The following is a 21,677-nucleotide window of genomic DNA, read 5'->3' as shown; positions in this document are numbered from 1 at the left end:
GATATGTTTGAGATTGGACATTAGCATTGATTTATTTTTAATCTTTTAAACTAAAAGGATCATGGCCAACATTTTAAAAAGCTAATCAATCTTTAAACACTAAATCTTAATTAGCTGTAGTGGTAGTATAAAGAAAACTGATTTTTCGCATTGTATTGCTGAATACAGACTTATTTCCCATACACAAGATTCCTAGCAACACTCCTGTTTTGGCTCAGACAGGCTACACAATGAAACATACCTTTTTGATGTCAACTATTTATTTATAAAATCTTGAAAACCTTGCTTGCTTCTTTCTTCAACTGGTTAGTGTTGCTTGCAAGCAGCTATAGGAGACAGTATTTGTAGAAAATCAGATGAAACGCCCAAAAAAGGATCCTACAGAAAGTATTCCTCTGCAGCCAAAACACCCTTTCATAATTTTACAGAAAAAAAAGAGAATTGGGGGTGGGTGAAGGAAAGGACACAAAACCTATGACTTTTTTCCCTTAGACTTTGAAAGGATTTAATAATTTAAGTAAAATAAGATTACACAAGTCTGAACTCATTCAGTTTATTCTAGCATTATTACCTTGTGTTCTATACTGCAGCAGCATTCGTTCTCATGCAGACAGACCAGCAATATACCCAAGTCTGACTCATAGTGCTTTCTGCACACCCATTCCACTGTCCCCACAAGTAACAAGTTTTTGGGCTTCAAGATCAAAGTCTCAGTACCAAGAGGCCTATCATTTAATTATCACCTTTACAAACATTATACAAATGCTCATCCATTTTGGTATGAAATCCTACCACCAGCAAGCATGTTTTTAAGTGTTTTGACATGTATGCGTATCTACACACATGTGGACATAGCACAGAAAGCTTATTTCTGGAGGTTCAAATAATAGATCTAGGTGCTTGATCACAGTGAGTATTTTAATACAACAAAAGAGAATTATTTTTATCATGATAAACTTCCATAACACATACAAAGCACTAGCATCTCTCTGCAGACGAGATGTCTGTTTGTACACACAAAAAGTTACAACATACCTTAAGGATATGACACTAAATCAACATAAATGTATCTCATACCATGTTATCTGGTGTTTTGCATACCAGTGACTTTTTACCTGTGTGGCTGCATAACAACTGGCCACGTGATGGCACTGTGTAACCAGTTTCAGTGCCTTAGTTACAGGCATTTCTCTGTAAAATTGGACTTCGACTGTTTTCTCCCAAATCATTTGAACTGGTAAAGACAAAATGTCAAAGGGAGATGCATTTTGTCACTTTCTTTTATGGTTACTACAGCTTAACTCCTGAGGCTGGTAGGCTATACCCATCAAACTTCAATCTCAGCAGAGATGGCCAAGTTATTTCGGAATCAAAACCTATTAAAAATGCAATTAAGGATCAGCCAAAACCTGAAATTTCTCTACATAATTACCTTAATCATGTGGTTTTTTTTTTTCCCCTTGTTGAGTTTGATATTCCTTGGAATTTTCAAACCAAAGACAAGAAACTGGAGATAAAGACCAGCTATCATATAATTCATTACAATTTAACACTTTGGCTGATACCCTGACAAGTTTGAGGAAAAAACAGAATGAATGTCTGTTTTCACTTTGTCAGATGTCTGATAATTCAGAAACAGCAAATTTCTAGTTCTACCAGATTAAAGGTCAGAATTTGCAACAGGACAATTCCAAAAGACCCATCTACTGCTGATGAGTAAAAAGCATTAAGGAAACAAAACATGTCTCAAGGAAACATCCAAAACCAGGAAACAGTGAAAATGGGTATTCTCTGCTCTGTCTGTTAGCCTTTTCAAGAGTAAAAGGAGCCCTCATTACTTATGTCATCACAGCAGTGCAAATGCATTCCCTCTAGCACCCGCAAACCAGACAACCGATTGGAAAACACAAGGACTCCTTTGCCACCCGCATTTTTAGGTTTCATAGGAACAATGGCATGAAAGGAGTATAGTTACACACTCACATCTCATCTTCACATGCAGTCAGGTTACAGCCCTGGTGCACCTCCAAGAAGCAGAACTGTTGGATGCAGCACTGACCCATGCCAAATTAACCCCATTCTTTAACTAGAGCACTTTCATCTTTTAATCAACTTGCAGTCATTGCAGCACATTTCTTACTTCAGACACTACTGCAAGAGTGAGCTGAAAAGCTGGTCTTGCCACTGCTTGCAGTTACATAGTGCCACAACATACTAATGGTAAACCTGACAAGCAATTCTTCCTGCTCAGAGCTCAGGTGCATCATGGAAGAACAGAAAGGCCTTCCACCTTAGCAGATGACCAGAACACAGGCACAGCATTGTGATTCCTGTTAAGGATGAGCTAAAAGCTGGAGGCAGCTCAGGCTGTTGTAATGCAACTAGATCTGAGTACTTCCAGGAACTATAAAAGCAGTTTAACTAAGTGAAGGCTGAGCACCTCTGCACCAGACTTGTCTTATGTGAAGAACAGGAGTTGAGGCCATTACCATGCAAGAGAAAAGATTACTGAATGCAGTAAAAAAAGATTACTGAATGAAAAGATTACTGAACTGCATGCTTATAATTTGAAGGATGGGCTTCCACCAGGCTTTCCTCACAGAGCACAAACAGTACTCAGCAGTGAAAGCCACATAATGCTGTGACCATTAAAAGTAGTCTACAGCTGCATAAGAATCCAACATATACAATCTTAGACAACCACTCTGAAAAGCAAACAAATCCAAGATAGGAAAAATGCCAGGAGAGTCCTAGCTCTAGTACTTAATTCACTCCAGATATACAGATTAGTTTTAAACCCTTGCATGTTTAATGGATAAAGGATAAAGTTATGCAAACTGAGGTCAGAAGGGCCTCTTAACCTATCATGACCACATAGTCTAATCAGCAGGTACCAACTCCTGGATATGATTCACAACAGTGAATTATAGTCTTGCTTAGAAGCTTATCCAGGCTCTGCTTTAATTGCTTGTCAGATAGCCTCCTTTTCAAAGCACTATTTTACTACCTATATCTTGGGTCTACTGAAAATAGACAAGTCCAGTATTACACAGGTTAGATTAATCTTTATTAAAATACAGAACTACATGAAATTTGAACTCTATAGAAGCTTCAGAATATGCATTAAAGGTCATAATTTGGGGGTGGCATGTCAATGATCTCATCCAGGGTAGCAAGGAAGTCAGCAGTTGATTGTAGCAAGTCTGAAAATTAAGAAATAGAGCAAATCAGTTTCTTATGAAACCCAGAATTTATACTGTAACATAAGCTAGCTCCCAGTCAATTAGCATAAGCCTCTTGAATGACTAAGAGAAATATTGTTTGATTGCATACACCAATTCCACATAACTGATCAGTTAGTAATGCACTGCAAGAGTTTGCTCAGCAACATCACTTTGAGACCACTACCTGTACCAGCAGGGTTGACCAGTTAAATTCAAACAGTTTTTGGTGTATAGTTAAGCTGATACTAGTGTGCTATTGTGGTAGTAGGACAACAGTGGCAGTTCACTACTGCAGCCAACTAGCTTCCCTCCCAAACCACTAATGAGCACTGCACATACTGAAACTCATGCTAAGTTTCCACTTACTGGACTCCCATGAAATCTCTTCAATCTTCACAGGTGAAGGAACCATGTTCACACATCTGTCATATGTCCTTTCAAATATCATGAGGGGAACACCACACAGGTTGATATTGCTTACTTTGTGCTCTTCAGGAAGATCAAAACTCTCAAAGCCTGTTTGAGAAAGACACACTGTAGTTTAGTAACAGCATACAGTAGTAGTAGCCTAGGAAGCTACAAATTCTCCTAGAGTAAATGACGTGGGAGCAGATCCAAAACACCACAATCCAACAGTGTCCTCTTATAGGGTATTTATTTGCAGTTACACCTTAGTTGTCCATAAAATCCCATACACTAGCACTTATCAGAAGACAAGACTGCATAACATAACTGCTAATGTAAAGCAGGAGCTTTTAGTAATTTCTTTCCAATCACTACACCAAGTCAACTTCATCAAGCACAGCATATATTTCACCAACACTGAATAGTCTTTGCACACTCACTTCCACATGAACGGGATGGTTTAAGGACACACTTTGAAGGACTGAGATGCACAGCCCATTGCAGATATTCTAAGAACAGCTTTAGAAGTTTCATCTCCAACTATTATATCCTACAGTGGTAGGAATCTCTTCAGTTACAAATTACCATCTTGCCATGCACTCTTCAGTCTACCTTTCAGTACTGCTGAAGTATTCCTTTGAATATTTGTCTGCTAGTTGCCCTTTAATGAATTATGAGGCTATAGCATGGTTACTTGAAACTAGTTTCCTACCACCATAAAAATGGACTCAGACTACTACATATCTGGAGCACAGCTAATGCAATTAGAAATATTTAGACAAGAATGAGATGGTATTTCAAAAGTAGCAAGCACCCTTATGTTTAAGAAAGGACTCAAGAAATGCAGTGCTAGCTTGTTTGCCAGAATAGCTTGGCCAAAGTCTTACATCACACTCATGAAAGCCTGATTGTTCATTTTAATAATTACACTAATAGGTCTTACCTCGAGGATCATAATTACACTAATAGGTCTTACCTCGAGGATCAAAAGGAAACATATTTTCTATTTCTGGCCAGTCATCTTCAGCCACTGCATCACAGCTTTCTAATCCAGCAGTCTTTTCAGTAATCTTAAAGAGAAAGTCACATTATTTGAGCTACTGTAGTTTCCCATTGTAGTACTGTTGTCCTGGCTTTCCTGTGCTATACAGGTCTACAGAAAGGAATACCTGCCATACAGTCTTCAGTTATGCCTAAATTCTAATACTTTCAACACAAAGCAGCTGGAGATGGGCAAATGCTTCAGTTGAGTTTATGTAGTACAGTGCTATATATGGTGGCAACAAATCACTGCACTAGAACATTTAGGCTCATAATATTAAACTCCTGATGCTTAACATATGACCAAGATATTAACTCAGACTGTTTTCTCTAGAGGCACTTCTTTGCCATTAGGTACCCCCTAAACTCTTGTACTTTCTGTACCTCTGTAGATGTACTGGTTTTGGCTAGAATAGTTATTTTTCTTCCTAGAAGCTCATATGATGCCATGTTTTAGATTCATGATGAAAACAGTGTTGATAATACAGAGATGTTTTAGTTGCTACTCAGCAGTGCTTACACAGAGTCAAGGCCTTTTCTGCTTCTCACCCCACCAGCAAGTAGACTGCAGGTACACAAGAAGTTGGGAGGGGACACAGCTGGGACAGCTGACCCCAACTGACTAAAGGGATATTCCATAACATATGATATCATGCTAAACAATGAAAACTGGTGGGGAAATTCACCAGGGCTGCCATTGCTCAGGGACTGGCAAGGCATCAGTCATCTGAAGGTTAAGAAATTAGTCTTGTTTTACTTTGAAATTTTTAATTATTAAACTGTCTTTATCTCAACCAGCAAGTTTTCTCACTTTTACCCTTCCAATTCTCTCCCCATCCCACTGAGGGCAGGGGGGTGAGCAAGCAGCTGTGTGGTGCTTAGCTGCCTGCCAGGGTTAAGCCACAACAGCAGGCAAACTACGTATTTTTCCCCCCTGTAGAAGTGTGTCATACTCACTTTGTTAGCAGTGCAAGGCTGATTTTTCTGTCTTATCTTTTCCATCTTGCTTGTGACATCTTCAGTTCTATTCACATTTCCAAGAACCTTTCTGACAGAGTGAGATGTGGCTGGAGATGTATTGATTGTTTTTTTAGGAAGTGGAGTGTTAACTTGTGTTCTTTCAGATAAGACTTTTGCTGGAGAGTGGGGGAAGAAAAAAGCAAGCTTTAGCACCGTATCAACCCTAAAGCTTGCTTCAGTAAGTGTGTGTGCTGGAAAACTAGTTGCCATAAAAATCATTTTTCACCATTTATAACTCAGGAGCATAAGTCCCATCTATGACAAAAGCACAGTGTTATTTTTATAGTAATTATGTGCTTAGCAGGATTGGTTAGATAACTAGATGTAAGAACAGAAAACTATTAGTGTTCAAAACAGTGAATAACAAAACATGCTTTATGCACTTCCCTTGATCCCCCACTGGCTTAGGGCAGTCTATACGCACAAGATCCTGAAGGGAGCCTTAGCTGATTCTTAGTAGCACCAACTTCACCATTCTCCTTATCAATAAAGATTAGCGTTGCCATCTTCAGGTTGATGAGACCACTCTGGAGAGCCCACACAGGAAACAGAGGAAATCATTCTTGTCATTTCTTCCACCACAGCACACTTTTTAAACAAGCCACATTAAAGACAGAGCTGCCATATGACTGGTCCCTCAAGGAGGGGGAACAAACCCATACTTCACACCATTTCATAATAGTTTAGCTACAGACCCTTAAGTTTGAAAGCATTATTAGCACACATGGTAGGTCCATAGTTCTGAAGGAGCTTGTATGAGTTTGGGAAAGTAGCAAGGTTTCACTAGCAACCCTATACAGGAAGATCTAATACCTTTGGATTGCTTTGTCACTTCTTCGTAGTTATTAACTGTTTCCTCAGTATAAGAAAAGAGCACATCTCCTTGCTTAGCAATCCAGTCCTTAGCTCAGCTTGTAGCACTTGAACAACCAAGAGTAATACCACTTATTTTACTAGCATAGACATCTTTTCACCAGAAAAAGAAGCCATTAGCAAACACCCTATACAAGTAGCTTACTTCACTACTGGTTTTCAGTCCCATTTGAGACAACAGATCAGAGCACTCCCCGGCACTGTTAGGAACAGCCAGGCAGCTCCCACCTAGAGCTTACCACTGCCATTACATAGGTGAGCAAGTGATTCCTCATTCAAGAGACATCTGCAGAAAAAGCTACTTTTGACTGGTATAGCTTGAAGACAAAAGCTTAAGCACAAAGTCAAAGCAAGACTTGCAGCCACAGCTCTCAGCACTTCCTTTGTTTAAGCCACCTTCTGGTCACAGCTCCAGAAGCCCTCTCCTCCTGCACTCAGGGGAGAGCCCGGCTTTAACCAGTGAACGCCACTCGCCTTCCCAGCCCTCCCGACCACCACGCTTACCCAGCCGAGGGCTCACCTCAAGAGCTACCGGCAGCTCTGAGCACTAATGCAGGCCGACAGCACCTACGAAGAAGAGGGCTAGGCTCGTCTCAGGGCGGGCCGAGCCGCAGACACCCCACGCCAGAAAGCAAAGCCGCGGCACCCAGCACCCCAACCGCCGGCAGGTTTTAAACCGCATCCTCATCGCCCATTGGCTGCTTCGACTAACGCCCAGCAGCCGGTTGGCTCAGCAGCGCCACTTCCGCTCCGCCTCACCTCCTCCGCCCGCGGCTCCGCCCCCTGCGTGTAGCCGGAAGCTGCCACCGCTCCGCAGGCGCCGGCGCCGCGTTACTATGGTGACAGCGTGGCACCGCCCCTGGCAGTGATTGGTCCTTGACGGGGCGTAGCTCGGGGCGGAGCGGCGGTGCATTGTGGGGCGGCGGTGCGGCCTAGCCCGTAAACAAGGGCGGCGGAGGTACGGGGGAGTCCGGGAGGGTGGTGGGGGTACGGCGAGGGTACGGCGAGTCTGGGAGGGTGGTGGGGGTCAGCGGCGGCTGCCTGAGCGGGGGGTGGCCACTGAGCAGCCGGTTCGGGCTCTGAGGAAGTACCCGCTGGGCCTGGGCCCCGGTGGGGCGCTGCTTCGCAGTCGCTCTCTCGCCTCGCCCTCGGGTTACGCGTAGGCCCGGGTGTGCGCGTTGTGCGGGGCCCCGGCGGGCCCGCGGGGCCTTCCGGCAGCTCTGGCGTGTCCGCGGGCCCTGCCCACCCGCGCAGCAGTGGGTGAGTACGTGTCCCCCTCCGGGCGGGTGGGGAAGGCCCGGTAATGCGTGTCCTGACGCTGTGTGCAAGAGCTGCTGCTGTTTGTCCCCATCATGTGTCATATGAGTCAGAGAAGAGAAACATTAATGAGATAATTTTTTTTTCAGCACTGATACTTACTTTCCTGAAAAGACCTATGTCAAGAACGCGTAATACAGTGTTACTGGTTTAACTGAATGATACAAAACCACGTTGAGGAACTGGGCTGTCAAATGGTGTTGATCTGCAAGACTCTTTTTTCTGTTACAGAGGAAAAAACAAAATGGCATCAGGGACGGTAATGAATGGCACTTCTTCAGGAGGATCAAATGATGTGAGCCTGGAGGAACCAAAGAAGATGACAAGGGAAGACTGGAGGAAAAAGAAAGAATTAGAAGAACAAAGAAAACTAGGAAACGCACCTGCTGAAGTGGATGAAGAAGGAAAGTAAGTTTTATTAGATCTATGGTTATTCTAAAGCTCCTGGTTAAAAATGTCTGTTTTCCTGTTGCAATTACAGAATAATCATGAGGGTGATACATGATTTCTACGTGAGTTATTATAGAAGTAAATAGTTGGACTTTGTGAATTTGCTTTTAACATTCCAGTCATTCTCAGAAAACAGGTATTTTCAAAAAAAATGTAGGTTCAGTGTGTATCTGTTGTGATCTACTGACAGTAGATTTACTGCTGCTAAAAAGTCCCATCTGTGCAGCTACTTAGAAGTGGTATTTTAAAAGTGACCAAAACGTAGTACTGGGGAACTCTACTGCATATCTTATCTGTTCCCTCTCTCTTGCTTGTACAAAGCTCGTTGTTTCTGAGAAGAGAAATGTTACTATTTTTGTGGTCAGTAACATTGCATAGAATAAGGTATTTGATTTGGAGTCAGGATTTTAGGTCAGTTAGGTGCCAGCAAAACCTCAATGAACATTTGTGCTTATTTAGTTAAATTAGACCCTATTTTGCAATGTATTGTAGCAAATTCATTATTTTATTGTTACTCCTAAAGCACTGAACTTTAATGTGAGAGTTATTTGTAGGCTAAGTTGTTGTGGGGCTTTTTCCCTATGCCGTGTATTTATTACACAACCTCTTTTACAGAGATATCAATCCTCATATTCCTCAGTACATATCCTCAGTACCATGGTACATAGATCCCTCTAAAAGACCTACACTAAAGCATCAGAGACCTCAGCCAGAGAAGCAGAAACAGTATAGTTCCTCTGGAGATTGGTACAAACGAGGAGTTCAGGAGGTATGCAAAATATTTTTGTCATAAAATAAAGCTTTGGTGTGATTTCATGAGGAAATAAGAATAAGAGACATTGACTGCCTATGAAGACGTAACTCTGGTTATGTGTTTTTGAGAGGGGCAGGAGCTGGGAATTACTTAGCAGGCAAGTTGCAGTGTTTGGTAATAATCAAAATATGTATTCTGGGTTTGGGTACACCACACACACTTTAGGTGTATTGAAAAAATTAATTAGTTGTTGGGAACAGTTATACGAATCTTGCACAAGTTTGTACAACGCTGTCTTTTTTTGCTGTTTAGCATGCTATAGCAACTCGATATCGTAAAGGAGCTTGCGAGAACTGTGGTGCATTGACACACAAAAAGAAAGACTGCATGGAGGTAATCTTAACTTTTGTTGATGTTTTAATGGTTTTGAAAACAACGTGAATTCTAATCTTAGTGAAAAATAGCTAGCTATAGATAAAATAAATTACTAGTTTTGAAAAAGCTGGTTTGGTAAAGGTTACAAGTATTGAAAGGTGGCTTGAAAATTTCTAAAGAAATTGTTATATAGGAAAAATGAAGGGAAAAAGTGCTACTATTCAGGGTTTTGCTCATCAATGCTATTTGTGATAAGTGCTGCAATAATAGGTGAAAATGTTTAGCTCTTCATGGTAATTTGCGTTAACTCAAGCGCTGCTGTGCCTGTCTTTCTGTTTCATGTCAGCTAGGAGCCATCCCCAGAAACTGCAGTTTAATTGCTTTCTTAATTGTGGAAAATGGAGTTAGAAATTGATGGGGCTTGGAGCCAGTTGCACTACTTTAAAATACAGAAATTAACTGCTTGCATTTATTTACAATTCACAGGCTTATAGTGCTGAATTTGACTGGCTTTGGAAGAGCTCGATTGATACTGTTTTTAAAGAGATACCTGAGTGAGTGACGTGTATTAGTCTAATGGACTGATCCAACCACTTTTTTCTTTCCTTTCAGAGACCCAGGAAAGTTGGAGCAAAATACACAGGCATGAATATTGCACCAGATGAACATGTGCAGCCTCAGCTGATGTTTGATTATGATGGAAAGCGAGATCGTTGGAATGGTTATAACCCAGAAGAGCACATGAAGATTGTCGAGGAATATTCCAAGGTTGATTTGGTATGTAGCTGCTATGGTTTATTGGGGAAAGCTTCAGTGTTTGGCTTGGTTGGAAGGAGGAATAATTGTTATGTGCACTGTTAATACATAGCATACTTATTATATAATACATAATAATACCTTGTGCTGTATTCAAACTGAAACAGTAAGGCAGATTCTGTGTTTGTTAGCAAACTTTGCTTAAACTGAAAATTCAGATCAGAACTGGCAACTGAGTATGGGTATGCACAATAAATGAAGTATGTCTCTCCAGATTACTTACTTTTTAGTAGATAAGCCTTAGAATTTATTACCCAAGATGCAGATTGTATTGCAGGCAAGAAAGGAATTTATTATCTGTCTGTATTAGAGCTGATAAATCTATATCTATTTTGTAACCTCATTCATGTTATTTTACTTATGCATCCTTTTTGTTACCATGATGGAGCAATGGCCTATTTGTATGTGCCGCTGTGCAGATCGGCACCTTGCAGTTGCAGTTAACTTTCTATCTGTATGCACCAAATCCATGTGGACGCTATTAACTTTTTAGAAGAAAAAAAAAAAAAGTAGTTCACTACCTGGGCTGGACGTTAGGGCAGTTCCAAAAGGTAGTTAGGTGCCTAACTGACTCCCATCGGTGCCTGGCGCTCACTATTTTCCTATAGTGCATAGGAAAGCTAATGCTAAATGTGATCTAATCAGTGTGTATAAATGGCTAATGGGAGTGTTTAAAGGCAGAGCCAGACTCTTCTCAGTAGTATCTAGTGACAGGACAAGAAGCAGTGGGCACAAATTGAAATACAAGAAATTCTGTTTACACATAAGAAAAAAATGTTCTATTGTAAGGGTCATCAAACAGTGGAACAGCTTGTCCAGTAAGGCTGAGGAGTCTCCATTCTTGGAGGAATCAAAACCTGCATAGACATGGTCCTGTGCAACATGTTGTAGGTAAACCTGCTTTGAGCAGGGGGATTGTCCTTGGCGGTCTCCAGAGGTACCTCCAACATCAACTGTTCTGTGGTTCTGTGATGTCAAACATATACGAAAATTCACTACGTGCTGCTTTAGAAAAGCATGTTTGTTCTAAACCCTATTCTAAAATAAGCTATCTCTTTCTTAAATTAGGATGCACATAGTAATGGTAGAGCTTTGTAAGCTCTAGTAAACTGTTTCATTTAACAGTATAACATAAAATAGTAAAATAGTTAGTGTATATGTAGCTTCCTTTCCTTGAAGCTCAAAAAAACAATATGGTAGAGCATAGGAGTAAAGGAGAGAAGCTCTAGGCTGCTGGTTTTCTACAAGCACCCAGAGAATTAAAACCTCATTTTTTTTTTGCAATAGGGATTACACTTTAAATGATAGCAGTTACAAGAGATGCTTATGGTAAGTATTACTACACACTTGCTATTAAAAAGAAATAATTAACAAATGTATTTTCATGGTACACAGGCCAAACGTACACTGAAAGCCCAGAAGCTTCAGGAAGAGTTAGCATCAGGAAAGCTGGAGCAAGTGGTAAGTAAACTAAACCCTAGTGTATGTATGTTTAGGCCAAATTAAAATGCAACAGGTTACTTCTACTCTCTGATGCTTTTATTCTCTATACAGGGACTGCTGTTGGTTTTTATGCCCTTCAGTAATTCAAAGATTTTCCTAGCACCAGCATATTCTGTGTCACATTCAAGAATTTGAAGCATCTTTTTTCAAGTGAGAGTGGCTTTGCTTTCCCCTTATGGGCAAAAATTCTGTGTGGTTATTATTCTTGCTGAAATTAACGACATGGATTTTTTCAGTCAGAAAAACTTGTTTTCCATGTAGTAGTTTTGTTTATGTACTGAAATGCTTTTTTGTATTTAAAGATTGTTAGGTCTGACTAATGTTGAGGTAATGACTATTACGTGACTGTGGATTGTTTTAGCAATGCTTGGTATAAATTGGAATAGGAAGGTATTTTCTCTATCTTGGAACCCAACTTGTTTCTTCTTCAGTCATTGCTATGACTATTTGCTTTGTCTGTGGTTATTTGAAGGCTGAGCATATATGTATTTCCCTCTGGCTTACAACTCTGCAGAGTTTGCATCTTCCACTAACTTCTACAAGCTCCTCTTACAAAATTCTAATTTTAAAAGGCATTTCTGATAATATTCTAAGTTTATAAAATGGGGAAAAAGTAGAGCCTGCTGCTGGGCAGAAGTAGGGTTTTTTTAATCAATATGGTAAGAAAAAAAACACCAAGCAATGTGACACATACGATTGGGCCTCCATTTTCTAGAGGTTGTCACATTGCATTTTGTCACTAGATGGCAGAGTGAACTTAATCGCTAACCCAGCCTTAACTATGGCATTCTGACCTTCCTGATAGGAAAAATTCTTTCTCTTTTTGATGCCTGTTTTCATGGTGACAAGGCAACATTGTTGGCTTTGTATACTTAGTCCTTACAAAATGGACCTGAAAGAAGGAAAGTGTGTTTGAAACATAAGAATTGTCTCTGATGGAGAAGACCAAGACTGATGCCAGTTTGCATAGTCAGTGCTTGCCAGTTTGCTGGTCAGTCTTCCAGGACTGACAGTTGTTTTCATTTTTACCACTGCAAGTATTCTCAAGTTAGAAGCTAAGCAGGTTAAAAAAAAAAATTCTGGCTATGTTTCTCCAGATTAAATTATGGCTTCTGATTCATGCTGAGTATTTGTGTCAATCCTAACTAAATACTTGCATATGTGTATCTTCTTAATTATTTTTTTAAGCTTTCAGAGTTGAATTTTGTTTATATTTGCATGATATGAAATATTCTAGTCTAAAGTGTAAAGTCTAGTCTAAAGTGTTCAAAGGTATAGTAAGCTCTAAATAACAGTGACAGTTCTAGAATTTGCCGTTCTTGCAAAGGCTTGGAAACGTAGTTGGGAATACAGTGAGAAGGTCTCCAACATGCATCTGTAATAGAGACACAAGCTTTTTCGTAGAACATTCAAAAATATAGCAGTCTTTGTGCATTTTGTGCCACAGGTAAATTGTATTTTGCATCCAGCATTAAAGCTCTGCTTTGATTGCTCTTTATCTCCCTGCCATGTTTCCTCTCTCCACTATCTTGTCTTCCCTGCTGATGTGCTCTTTCTTTGCTGCAGAACTCCCCAAGACACCAGTGGGGAGAAGAGGAACCAAATTCACAGACAGTAAGATGATTACCCACTGCATCACACCATGGGCAGAAAAAAGGACGTGTAGTTAGCGGAACAGTGAAACAAGGGTGGCATAAGGGTTTCAATGTTGGGTTCATGCTGCTAGCTGCCTGTTCTTTTGGGCAGAGGTTGTTGGATTTGATAGAGGGGTTTTTGGTTTTGTTTTAACTCCTGTGTGTTGTCAAACCTTAGAGATGCAAGCAAATAACTTTTTTAATATGTGGTATATTTTGCCCAAGATAACTGTTTTCTTAATATCATCACAGTTATGTTTTTGTAACTGTTTCCATATGAGGAAGTGGAATAACAAGACTATTTCTGAAAACTGTTGAATGTTAGATTAGCATGTTACTAGCATGACAGCACACTTAAGCCCAAGTAAGTGATGCTAAGTTTTAACTACAGGGATTGCAGAATTTTTAATGAAACTGCTAAAACCAGATTCTCGTACTTGTCTCTAGAGTGAATGTCCTCTTTTATTTAGAAGTTTCCCATCTCTCCTCAGGAAAGAGATCATAACAGTGAAGATGAAGATGAAGATAAATATGCAGATGACATTGATATGCCTGGGCAGAACTTTGACTCTAAAAGACGTATCACAGTTCGAAATTTACGTATTCGGGAAGATATTGCAAAAGTGAGTAAAGAAGTCTTTACATATGTTCTTTGGTATTCATGAGAGTTAATTTCAAAAAATTGTATGCTGTTACTAATGAGTTTGCATATGGGTCTTGGGGTTTGGAGGTTAAGGTCTGTTCTCAGTTCTATTCCTGTTCACGTTACGACTTCAGCAACGTCATCCTTTTACACAGATAGACCTCTTTAAAATGTCTAAGCTGAGGGATACAGTAGTAACTTGAATTCTTTTAAAATCATAAATACCAAGTATCTTGTATGCTGTTTTCTTTCCCTTAGTACTTGAGGAATCTAGATCCAAACTCTGCTTATTATGATCCCAAAACAAGAGCAATGAGGGAGAACCCGTATGCCAATACAGGCAAGAATCCAGATGAGTAAGTTAAAACACGGTCATGCTTGTGTATCTGACAAAAAGTGCTAAAAATGAGATTGATAGTTCTGTATTTTCTTTCACCTGTATGTCCTTTTACTAATGAATCTCTAGTCAGTTATGGATAGAGGTAGTAGTAAACATGGAAAAATTTGTTTTATTTAGCAGGACTTTCTGTTTTAGTATATAAAAGCGTTGTTTTAGAATACTGGCCCTTAGTCTTCAGGGATACGTGGACCACCGTTTAGTGTAGTGATCTGTACAAGGACTAGAACACGCTGCTGTATCTAGAGGTGATACCTGTAAACAGTAATGATGTTTATGTAAAGTATTTCAGTAACCAAATCTTAAACTTAATCCCTTGTTTGTTGGGAAGCATTCAGCGCTGGAGAGACTAGTATGGAATATCTGTGGTACCTAACTAAATACGTGAATTAGGAGTAAAAGCTCCTCATATATTCATGGAGTCTGCATAGAAAAAGTCTGAAAGCTTTGGCATTGTCTAGATAGACAACTTAATTAAAGAATGCCATAGGCTGCCTTTTGGCTGCACATAAGGCGGTCTCACTTAAAACCCGAGTCAAGCACTTGAACTGTGACCCTACTGTGACCTGTGTAGTGCTGTGGACATACAGAGTAGACAGGCTGTGAGTAGAAACATTTATTTAGAGTACAGTAATTGGATTAGCTCGCTGCCTGAAATAGAATGGCAGTGGCTAAATGCTAGCAAATAATGCTCTTTCCACCTCTCTGTGCCCCCAGCTAGAATAATGCCAGTCAGTTCTTTTCTTTAGATGCAGATGCTTTCACTTCTCTGCAGAATTGTAATTTGACCTTTGTTGAATCTGTGTTTCTGCCACAGCATTGCAGACTATACATTTTTCGGAGTGGGAGATGAAAAGCGTGGGAAATTGGGTTGTTAACATTATTTGATTTTTCAACCTATGTTTCATATATTCATTGCGAATCTCTTCAAAGGTTGTGCAAAAGGTAACTGAGAGCAGTAAAGTTATTACCAGGCTTTAACCCAGTAAAATATACTGGGTCTGGGCAGGAGGAGAGATTCACAAATCCAAAAGCTGAAAATCACTATGCTAGAATATCACCTGCCAGTCATGCATATTTATTGTGCAGTTAGATCCTTGACTCATGGCACTTGGTATCCCAGACGAAGCTCCAGGTCTGTGTCTTAAGATGCTTCCATATAAACATAGGTATCAAGTATTCTGAGTTGCTGTCTAATACTTTCATGACTCTACGGGGAGCCTAGACTTTCATTTCATGTGTTGGGTTGAATGCTCTTTCCTCTCCCTCCATTCTTAACTCTCAGGGCACAAAGGAGAATTTTTACTTTCCTGTTGGTATTCTATGATTATATTTAAAAGGAAATCACATTACTTGAATGCTAAGAATTATATTGCTCTTTTCTGCAGAGTTGGTTATGCAGGTGACAACTTTGTTCGCTACACTGGAGATACCATTTCAATGGCTCAGACTCAGTGTAAGTGGGTTTTGGGTTGTTTTTTTTTTTAAGAAAATGGACTTAAGAGACTTAAGTTAACAATGCTTTCTTGCAAAAGAGAAATCTTTTTAGATTGAGGATTTCTTTTAAATTACTACAGAAATAAAGATTGTAATTTGAATGCACATGTCAGTTTTTTAGAATAAATATTGAGTGAAACCTCTTGTGTACACAGTGTTTGCTTGGGAGGCTTATGACAAAGGCTCTGAAGTTCATCTTCAAGCAGACCCTACAAAATTAGAGCTACTTTATAAATCCTTCAAAGTGAAAAAAGAAGATTTCAAGGCACAGCAGAAAGAAAGCATCCTAGAGAAGGTAATAGACATTTGGTTTTATTTAATAAGAATTCTGTTGAGTTTGAAGTCTGGGTCTTGGGGAACAAATGAGATTACTGATGCTATGTGAAAATGCATCAGCTGTTCTCAGCAGCTTAGACTTATATCTATACACACTATCCCATCAATTGGATTCATTATGTTATTTCATATAGAAACCTTTGAAGATCTGCTGGTATTTCTTCCAATTATTGGGAGCTCTTCCCTTAACTGACAGAATTTTTCCAGTGAAAAATCTGACAGCAGTACGTAGGAGGAGTGGGAATTTAGAATTTTTTTTTTTTTAAATAATACGAGTGGTTGAAAAATTTCTTTTTCTGTTTAAAAATGGTCTCTTTTGTAAAATACCCAAGTAACTGTCTCCCCAAATTATTTTAAAATTTTTCTTTTCTCTTAAATGTGAAAAGCAGAATTTTCAGACTTGAGTTTTGGGTGCAGTCTTCTAGATAAATATTTATATTTTGCTACTGGTTTCTTGGACAACTGATAAAGAACTAAATAATCCATTTAGATTCTAATCTTGTCAACATTCAAGTTTGGAGGGGGCAGGAAGTACTGCTCTGGTTATACTAGAGCCTTTTGGTTTTGTCTGAGAAGTTTTCCTGCTTTGAGTTGTAACCCTCCAGGCATTTAAAAAAAAAAAAAAACAAACCCAAAACCCAACACCCCAGAAAACCCAAAACAACAAACAAACCAACCCACCACCAAAAACCACCACAGTGGCCATAGGAGATTATTTCTCTCTTAACTATTCACTAAAGGTTAAACTGTTTCCATCCACTTATTTTGTGTCGTCTTCAGAAGGTACTGAAGGTGAAGATTTTGAAATGTATGCTTAACTACATAAAAGTGGGGTTTTTGCAAAACTATTATATGTCATTTCTGTATGCATTTTAGTATGGAGGACAAGAACATCTAGATGCCCCACCAGCTGAACTGCTGTTAGCTCAAACAGAAGATTACGTGGAGTACTCTAGACATGGAACAGTCATCAAAGGACAAGAGAAAGCTATTGCTTGCTCTAAATATGAAGAGGATGTAAAGATCAACAACCATACAGTAAGCCTTAGCTTATGTAAAAATTACAAAAAAATTAGATTCCTTCCCATTGGAAGGGATGAGGTATGGTAGGATGCAGTACAATATAATTAATACAGCAAATCAATTTCTCCTGTCTCAAATGTGACACTCTTCCTTTTCTACTAAGGATTAATTTCAAGTTGTCATGGTTGCGATGTGAATTTGAGGAGTTGCGATGGCAATCTTAAACTGAAGGGGAAGTTACTGTATTTCACTTCAACTTTGAATATGAGTTGACCACATCCTGTTGCTTTTCTCTTTTTTGAAACTGTACCTGTAAGGCTAATGTAAAATTGCAAAAGTATTTCTCGTAACTTTCCTTACTGGATTGTTTGAGTAATTTACTTATCGGGATATAACCTCAAGAATAAATTGCAGCCTGCCTCTTACAGGAGTATCATTGTGGACATAACTGCTATGGTGTCTTCTCTTGCAGTGTATTTGGGGTTCATATTGGAAAGAAGGCAAGTGGGGTTACAAATGCTGCCACTCATTTGTCAAGTACTCATACTGTACAGGAGAAGCTGGGAAAGAAATTGCTGTAAGTATTGTCTTATTTAGTCACTTGGAAAGAGCTAAAAAGCATTCATCTTCCTACCTAAGTGTCATGGTTTAACCCCCACCAGCAACTAAGCACCACGCAGCCGCTTGCTCACTCCCCCTGCCCTGGTGGGATAGGGGAGAGAATCGGAAGAGTAAGAGTGAGAAACGCTCCTGGGTTGAGATAAGAACAGTTCAATAATTGAAATAAAATAAAGTAAAATAGGAGTAGTAATTATAACAATATAATAATAATAATATACAAAGCAAGTGATGCACAATGCAATTGCTCAACACCCACTGACCAATACCCAGACAGTTCCCGAGCAGCGATCGCTGCTCCCTGGCCAGCCCCCCCGGGTTTATACACTGAGCATGACATCACATGGTATGGAATAGCCCTTTGGGCAGTTTGGATCAACTATTCTGGCTGTGCCCCCCCCAGCTTCTTGTGCACCTGGCAGAGCATGGGAAGCTGAAAAGTCCTTGACTAGCATAAGCAGTACTTGGCACCAACTAAAACATCAGTGTGTTATCAGCATTCTTCTCATCCTAAATCCAAAACACAGCATTATGCCAGCTACTAGGAAGAAAATTAACTCTATCCCAGCCGAAACCAGGACACTAAGTTTTAGACTGTTTTTGCTTTTTTGGGGGGTTGTGGTTTTGGGGGATTTTTTTTGTCCTTCCCCTTTCAAATGTGCTTAGTAAATGGGTATCCTTCCTCTGGTCTGTTGTATAGAATACTGAAGCAAGCTTACTGGAAGAGCAACCCAGGGAAGAAGAACACATGACAAAACCCAAAACACTGATGGAGGTAGGTTGTTTCCCTTTTTCAGGAAGGCAGATATTTTTCCTCAGCATTTTAAGAGATGGCAAGATATGCAAAACTACAAAATTATGTAAGTCAAAATGAGTCTGAAAATTTTTAGACTGCATTATTAGATCATTAACATCTTTATTGAAAACTAAACTCTCAAATAGCATTAATAGATGCTTGGGATTTAATGGCTTGAACATTACTAATGTTTGCAAGTTGAATCTTAACAGTAGCTGGTTCTCCACCTTACAGATCCACCAAGAGAAACAGAAAGAGAAGAAAAAGAAGAAGCACAAGAAGAGCTCAAATTCAGATAGTGAGGGTGAAGAGAAAAAGAAGCAAGAAAAACTTAAAAAGGTGCACTGTATTCTTCAGTGGTTTTGTGGCAAAAAGATCTTGCGATATATTTTACAACATTGTCAGTTTTATGAAGCCTGTAATACAGTTCTTGTGGTATTCTGTGGGATGTTCCTTGATGCTAATTTGAGCTAAAGCAAATTTAAAATGCTGTTAGATGTTCTAAAAGACATTCCCTATGTCTCAGGCAAACATGCAGTAAATATTTAGTTTTGGAAGACTTAGTTTAGAAGATTTAGAACACTTCCTTTCTAGGTACCTATTACAGCTGGTAATAAAATAAATAAATAAATAAATATATTTATTTATATATAAAAAATAAATAAAATAATAAATAAAATAAATAAAATAAAATGCTGTCTATAAAAGACATTGCAGAACACAATGATTTGAGTATTGAAGAAAGATGGAGAGATCAAAGGCACTGTCAAAGCTTAACTTAGCACTTTTTATCCCAGACTTGGGTCCAGTCTCACAGTTGATGCAAGAAATCCATCCACCAAGCTATATACTGACTGCTGCTGAACAGCCCTTCCACAAGCACAGCAGCCTGCCTCTGGATATTCAGAGTGTGAAACTAATGTTAAACAATGGTTAATCAAAGCATTGTACAAATGCAACTTCTTTTCAGAAGCAAGAAGGAGCAACAGTAGTAGTTTGAGGAATAGGATAACATGTATTTCAAAAAGCATTTAAAAAAAAACCACGCACCCTGACTGGCCAAAAAAAAAAAAAAAAAAAAACCAACCCCAAACCCCTAAGATCACATGCTTACATGCTTGCTTATCTGCTTTTGTGTTTGCTGGATCATGATTACATTTTAGATAAAGCCAAGGAGTTTCTTACTTGATTTGGGCAATTGGAAAGAGATTAAAGTATCTTGTTTGCTAAATAGCATTTTACCATCATTTTATGTCAAACACTAAAAAATGAGCATTAAATGAAATGTGCTGTAGGTGGACCAGACAGATGTGCATTGCTTATCCCACCCTGCTGGCTGCTGCTTGTTCATTATAGAAGAATCTAATACAAACTTTCATTGGTTTTTTTGCTTAACTTTCATTGTGGGGTTGGTTTTTTTTTCCCCTTTCATTTCAGGCACTAAATGCAGAAGAGGCTCGTCTTCTCCACGTTAAAGAAATCATGCAGTTAGATGAGAGGAAGAGACCATACAACAGCCAATATGAAACCAGGGAGCCAACAGAAGAGGAAATGGAAGCCTATAGAATGAAACGTCAGAGACCTGATGATCCAATGGCCTCTTTTCTTGGACAGTAGTCGCAGAGAAAATCATTCCAATACACAAGACTTTTTTTCATACTTGTTTACAACTCTGTAGACACTTGCTTACCTTCCATGTGTCTAATGAGTGTCAGAAATATGAGACCTTTTTTTGCACCAAAGAAGTTGGTGAAAATTTCTTTCAACAGACATAAGCAGTCCAATACTTAGAGCAGTTTTATATATCTGTGTATATATACATGTACAGTCACAAATATATATACATACATATATAAAAATTATATGTATATATAAAATACATACACCTACTCTGTAAATTCTTTATTGGAAGAGAAAAAACCTGATACTGGCTGGAATTTTGGTTCGTTTGACCAACTGATATATGCATAAAGTCATGATACATTCAGTAAAACTGACTACTCAAAAGAAATGGTCAGCAGGTGTCACTTAATATAGAACAAAAATTGTTGAAAACAAATTTGATGCAGCTACTGAAGTCTCTTATTTGTAAAGGGAATTGCCTGTCACATGGCTTTGAAAGGAGAAATAGTTTCTTGATTACTTTGTAGTAAGTATTTTGGAAATGTAAAGATTGATTGCTTTGTACAGTTTTGGTTAAATTAATATGAAGGTCTTAAATGCTGTCCAGTGTTTTTAATGGAGAGGTTAGGAGAAGCTGACTGTAGAGCTTCTAAATTCTAATTCTATTTCTGCAGATGTTAACACATAAAATTCAGTTGCCAAGATCTGAGTTCTTTGGTTTTCTGTTTGATAACAGCATTCCTCTTACCCTTATAAATTCCAGAATCCTGTTACATGGTGTAATACCAACTGTCAGGCTCTAATACCTTTTGATAATGTGAAGCAGCATCTGCTTTGTGTTTGGCAATATTAGTCCTTAAACTGGGAGTTTTCCCCTTCAGCTACTAAAAGTTGAAGAAATGGGTGAAAAACTTCACAGCATGACTTCAGAGTTGGAAGGCTTGAGAATTATTTCTGTTACGGCTTAAACTGTCTTGTTAAACACAACTTTTATAACCACATTTAAAGGGTTATATTAATGGTAGGACAAGGAAGATTACATAATCCTTGCTTTTATTCTTAAAATTAAGAACCTGATTACAATTTCCACTTTGTAAACAATGAAGGAAGTTAAAGTTACTGGAAGAAAATGAAACAGTATGTTATGCCTGTAACATGTTGTACCTGTAATTTCCACCTGTAAAGCTGGCTTCCTTTTTTTTAATTAGGTTTTTTCCCGGTCTACTTCCTCCTTATTTTTGTTACAGAAATACCAATTCTGAATGCAGACTTTATTTTATAAGACATCAGTCTGACTGTGGACTTTTATTTTATAAAACTTGATTTTAAAAT

General features: G+C 38.9%; 2 protein-coding genes across 3 annotated transcripts; one reads left to right on the top strand and one right to left on the bottom strand.

Moving 5' to 3' along the window:
• Positions 1 to 3,115: 3,115 nt before the first annotated feature.
• On the bottom strand, positions 3,116 to 7,169 carry PTTG1 (PTTG1 regulator of sister chromatid separation, securin). Its single transcript, XM_009482174.2, has 6 exons — positions 7,084 to 7,169; positions 6,115 to 6,217; positions 5,628 to 5,806; positions 4,606 to 4,699; positions 3,591 to 3,740; positions 3,116 to 3,203 (listed from the first exon to the last, which is right to left on the bottom strand). The coding sequence occupies exons 2-6, from the start codon at positions 6,194 to 6,196 to the stop codon at positions 3,124 to 3,126; spliced, it is 585 nt and encodes a 194-aa protein (XP_009480449.1). The 5' UTR covers positions 6,197 to 6,217; positions 7,084 to 7,169; the 3' UTR covers positions 3,116 to 3,123.
• A 307-nt stretch (positions 7,170 to 7,476) lies between these two features.
• Positions 7,477 to 21,049, top strand: SLU7 (spliceosome associated SLU7). Of its 2 annotated transcripts, XM_075715034.1 has the most exons (16): positions 7,477 to 7,521; positions 8,112 to 8,288; positions 8,946 to 9,099; positions 9,397 to 9,477; positions 10,072 to 10,236; positions 11,671 to 11,736; positions 13,345 to 13,392; positions 13,904 to 14,035; positions 14,314 to 14,411; positions 15,841 to 15,908; positions 16,105 to 16,244; positions 17,162 to 17,323; positions 17,781 to 17,885; positions 18,627 to 18,701; positions 18,957 to 19,061; positions 20,160 to 21,049. In XM_075715034.1, exons 2-16 carry the CDS (start codon positions 8,125 to 8,127, stop codon positions 20,337 to 20,339), a joined length of 1,743 nt encoding a protein of 580 aa, XP_075571149.1. In that variant the 5' UTR covers positions 7,477 to 7,521; positions 8,112 to 8,124; the 3' UTR covers positions 20,340 to 21,049. The 2 variants fall into 2 exon arrangements, with proteins under 2 accessions (XP_075571149.1, XP_075571150.1); XM_075715035.1 differs by lacking the exon at positions 13,345 to 13,392.
• The last annotated feature ends 628 nt before the right edge of the window (positions 21,050 to 21,677 follow it).

This window comes from Pelecanus crispus, chromosome 8, assembly GCF_030463565.1.
Source record: "Pelecanus crispus isolate bPelCri1 chromosome 8, bPelCri1.pri, whole genome shotgun sequence".
Lineage (NCBI taxonomy): Eukaryota > Metazoa > Chordata > Aves > Pelecaniformes > Pelecanidae > Pelecanus > Pelecanus crispus.
The sequence above is the reverse complement of the archived record's forward strand: the minus strand, read 5'-3'. Positions and strand labels throughout refer to the sequence as shown.

Bases quoted from the DNA above. Each gene is read 5' to 3' on its own strand.
- PTTG1 (XM_009482174.2), bottom strand. From the start codon at position 6,196: ATGGCAACGCTAATCTTTATTGATAAGGAGAATGGTGAAGTTGGTGCT. The intron at 3,741-4,605 runs GTAAGACCTATT...TTTCTCAAACAG, and splicing joins GTTTCCTTTTGATCCTCGAG to GCTTTGAGAGTTTTGATCTT. The intron at 3,204-3,590 runs GTAAGTGGAAAC...CTTAATTTTCAG, and splicing joins AGAGATTTCATGGGAGTCCA to ACTTGCTACAATCAACTGCT.
- SLU7 (XM_075715034.1), top strand. From the start codon at position 8,125: ATGGCATCAGGGACGGTAATGAATGGCACTTCTTCAGGAGGATCAAAT. The intron at 9,100-9,396 runs GTATGCAAAATA...TTTGCTGTTTAG, and splicing joins ACAAACGAGGAGTTCAGGAG to CATGCTATAGCAACTCGATA. The intron at 17,886-18,626 runs GTAAGTATTGTC...TCTGTTGTATAG, and splicing joins AAGCTGGGAAAGAAATTGCT to AATACTGAAGCAAGCTTACT.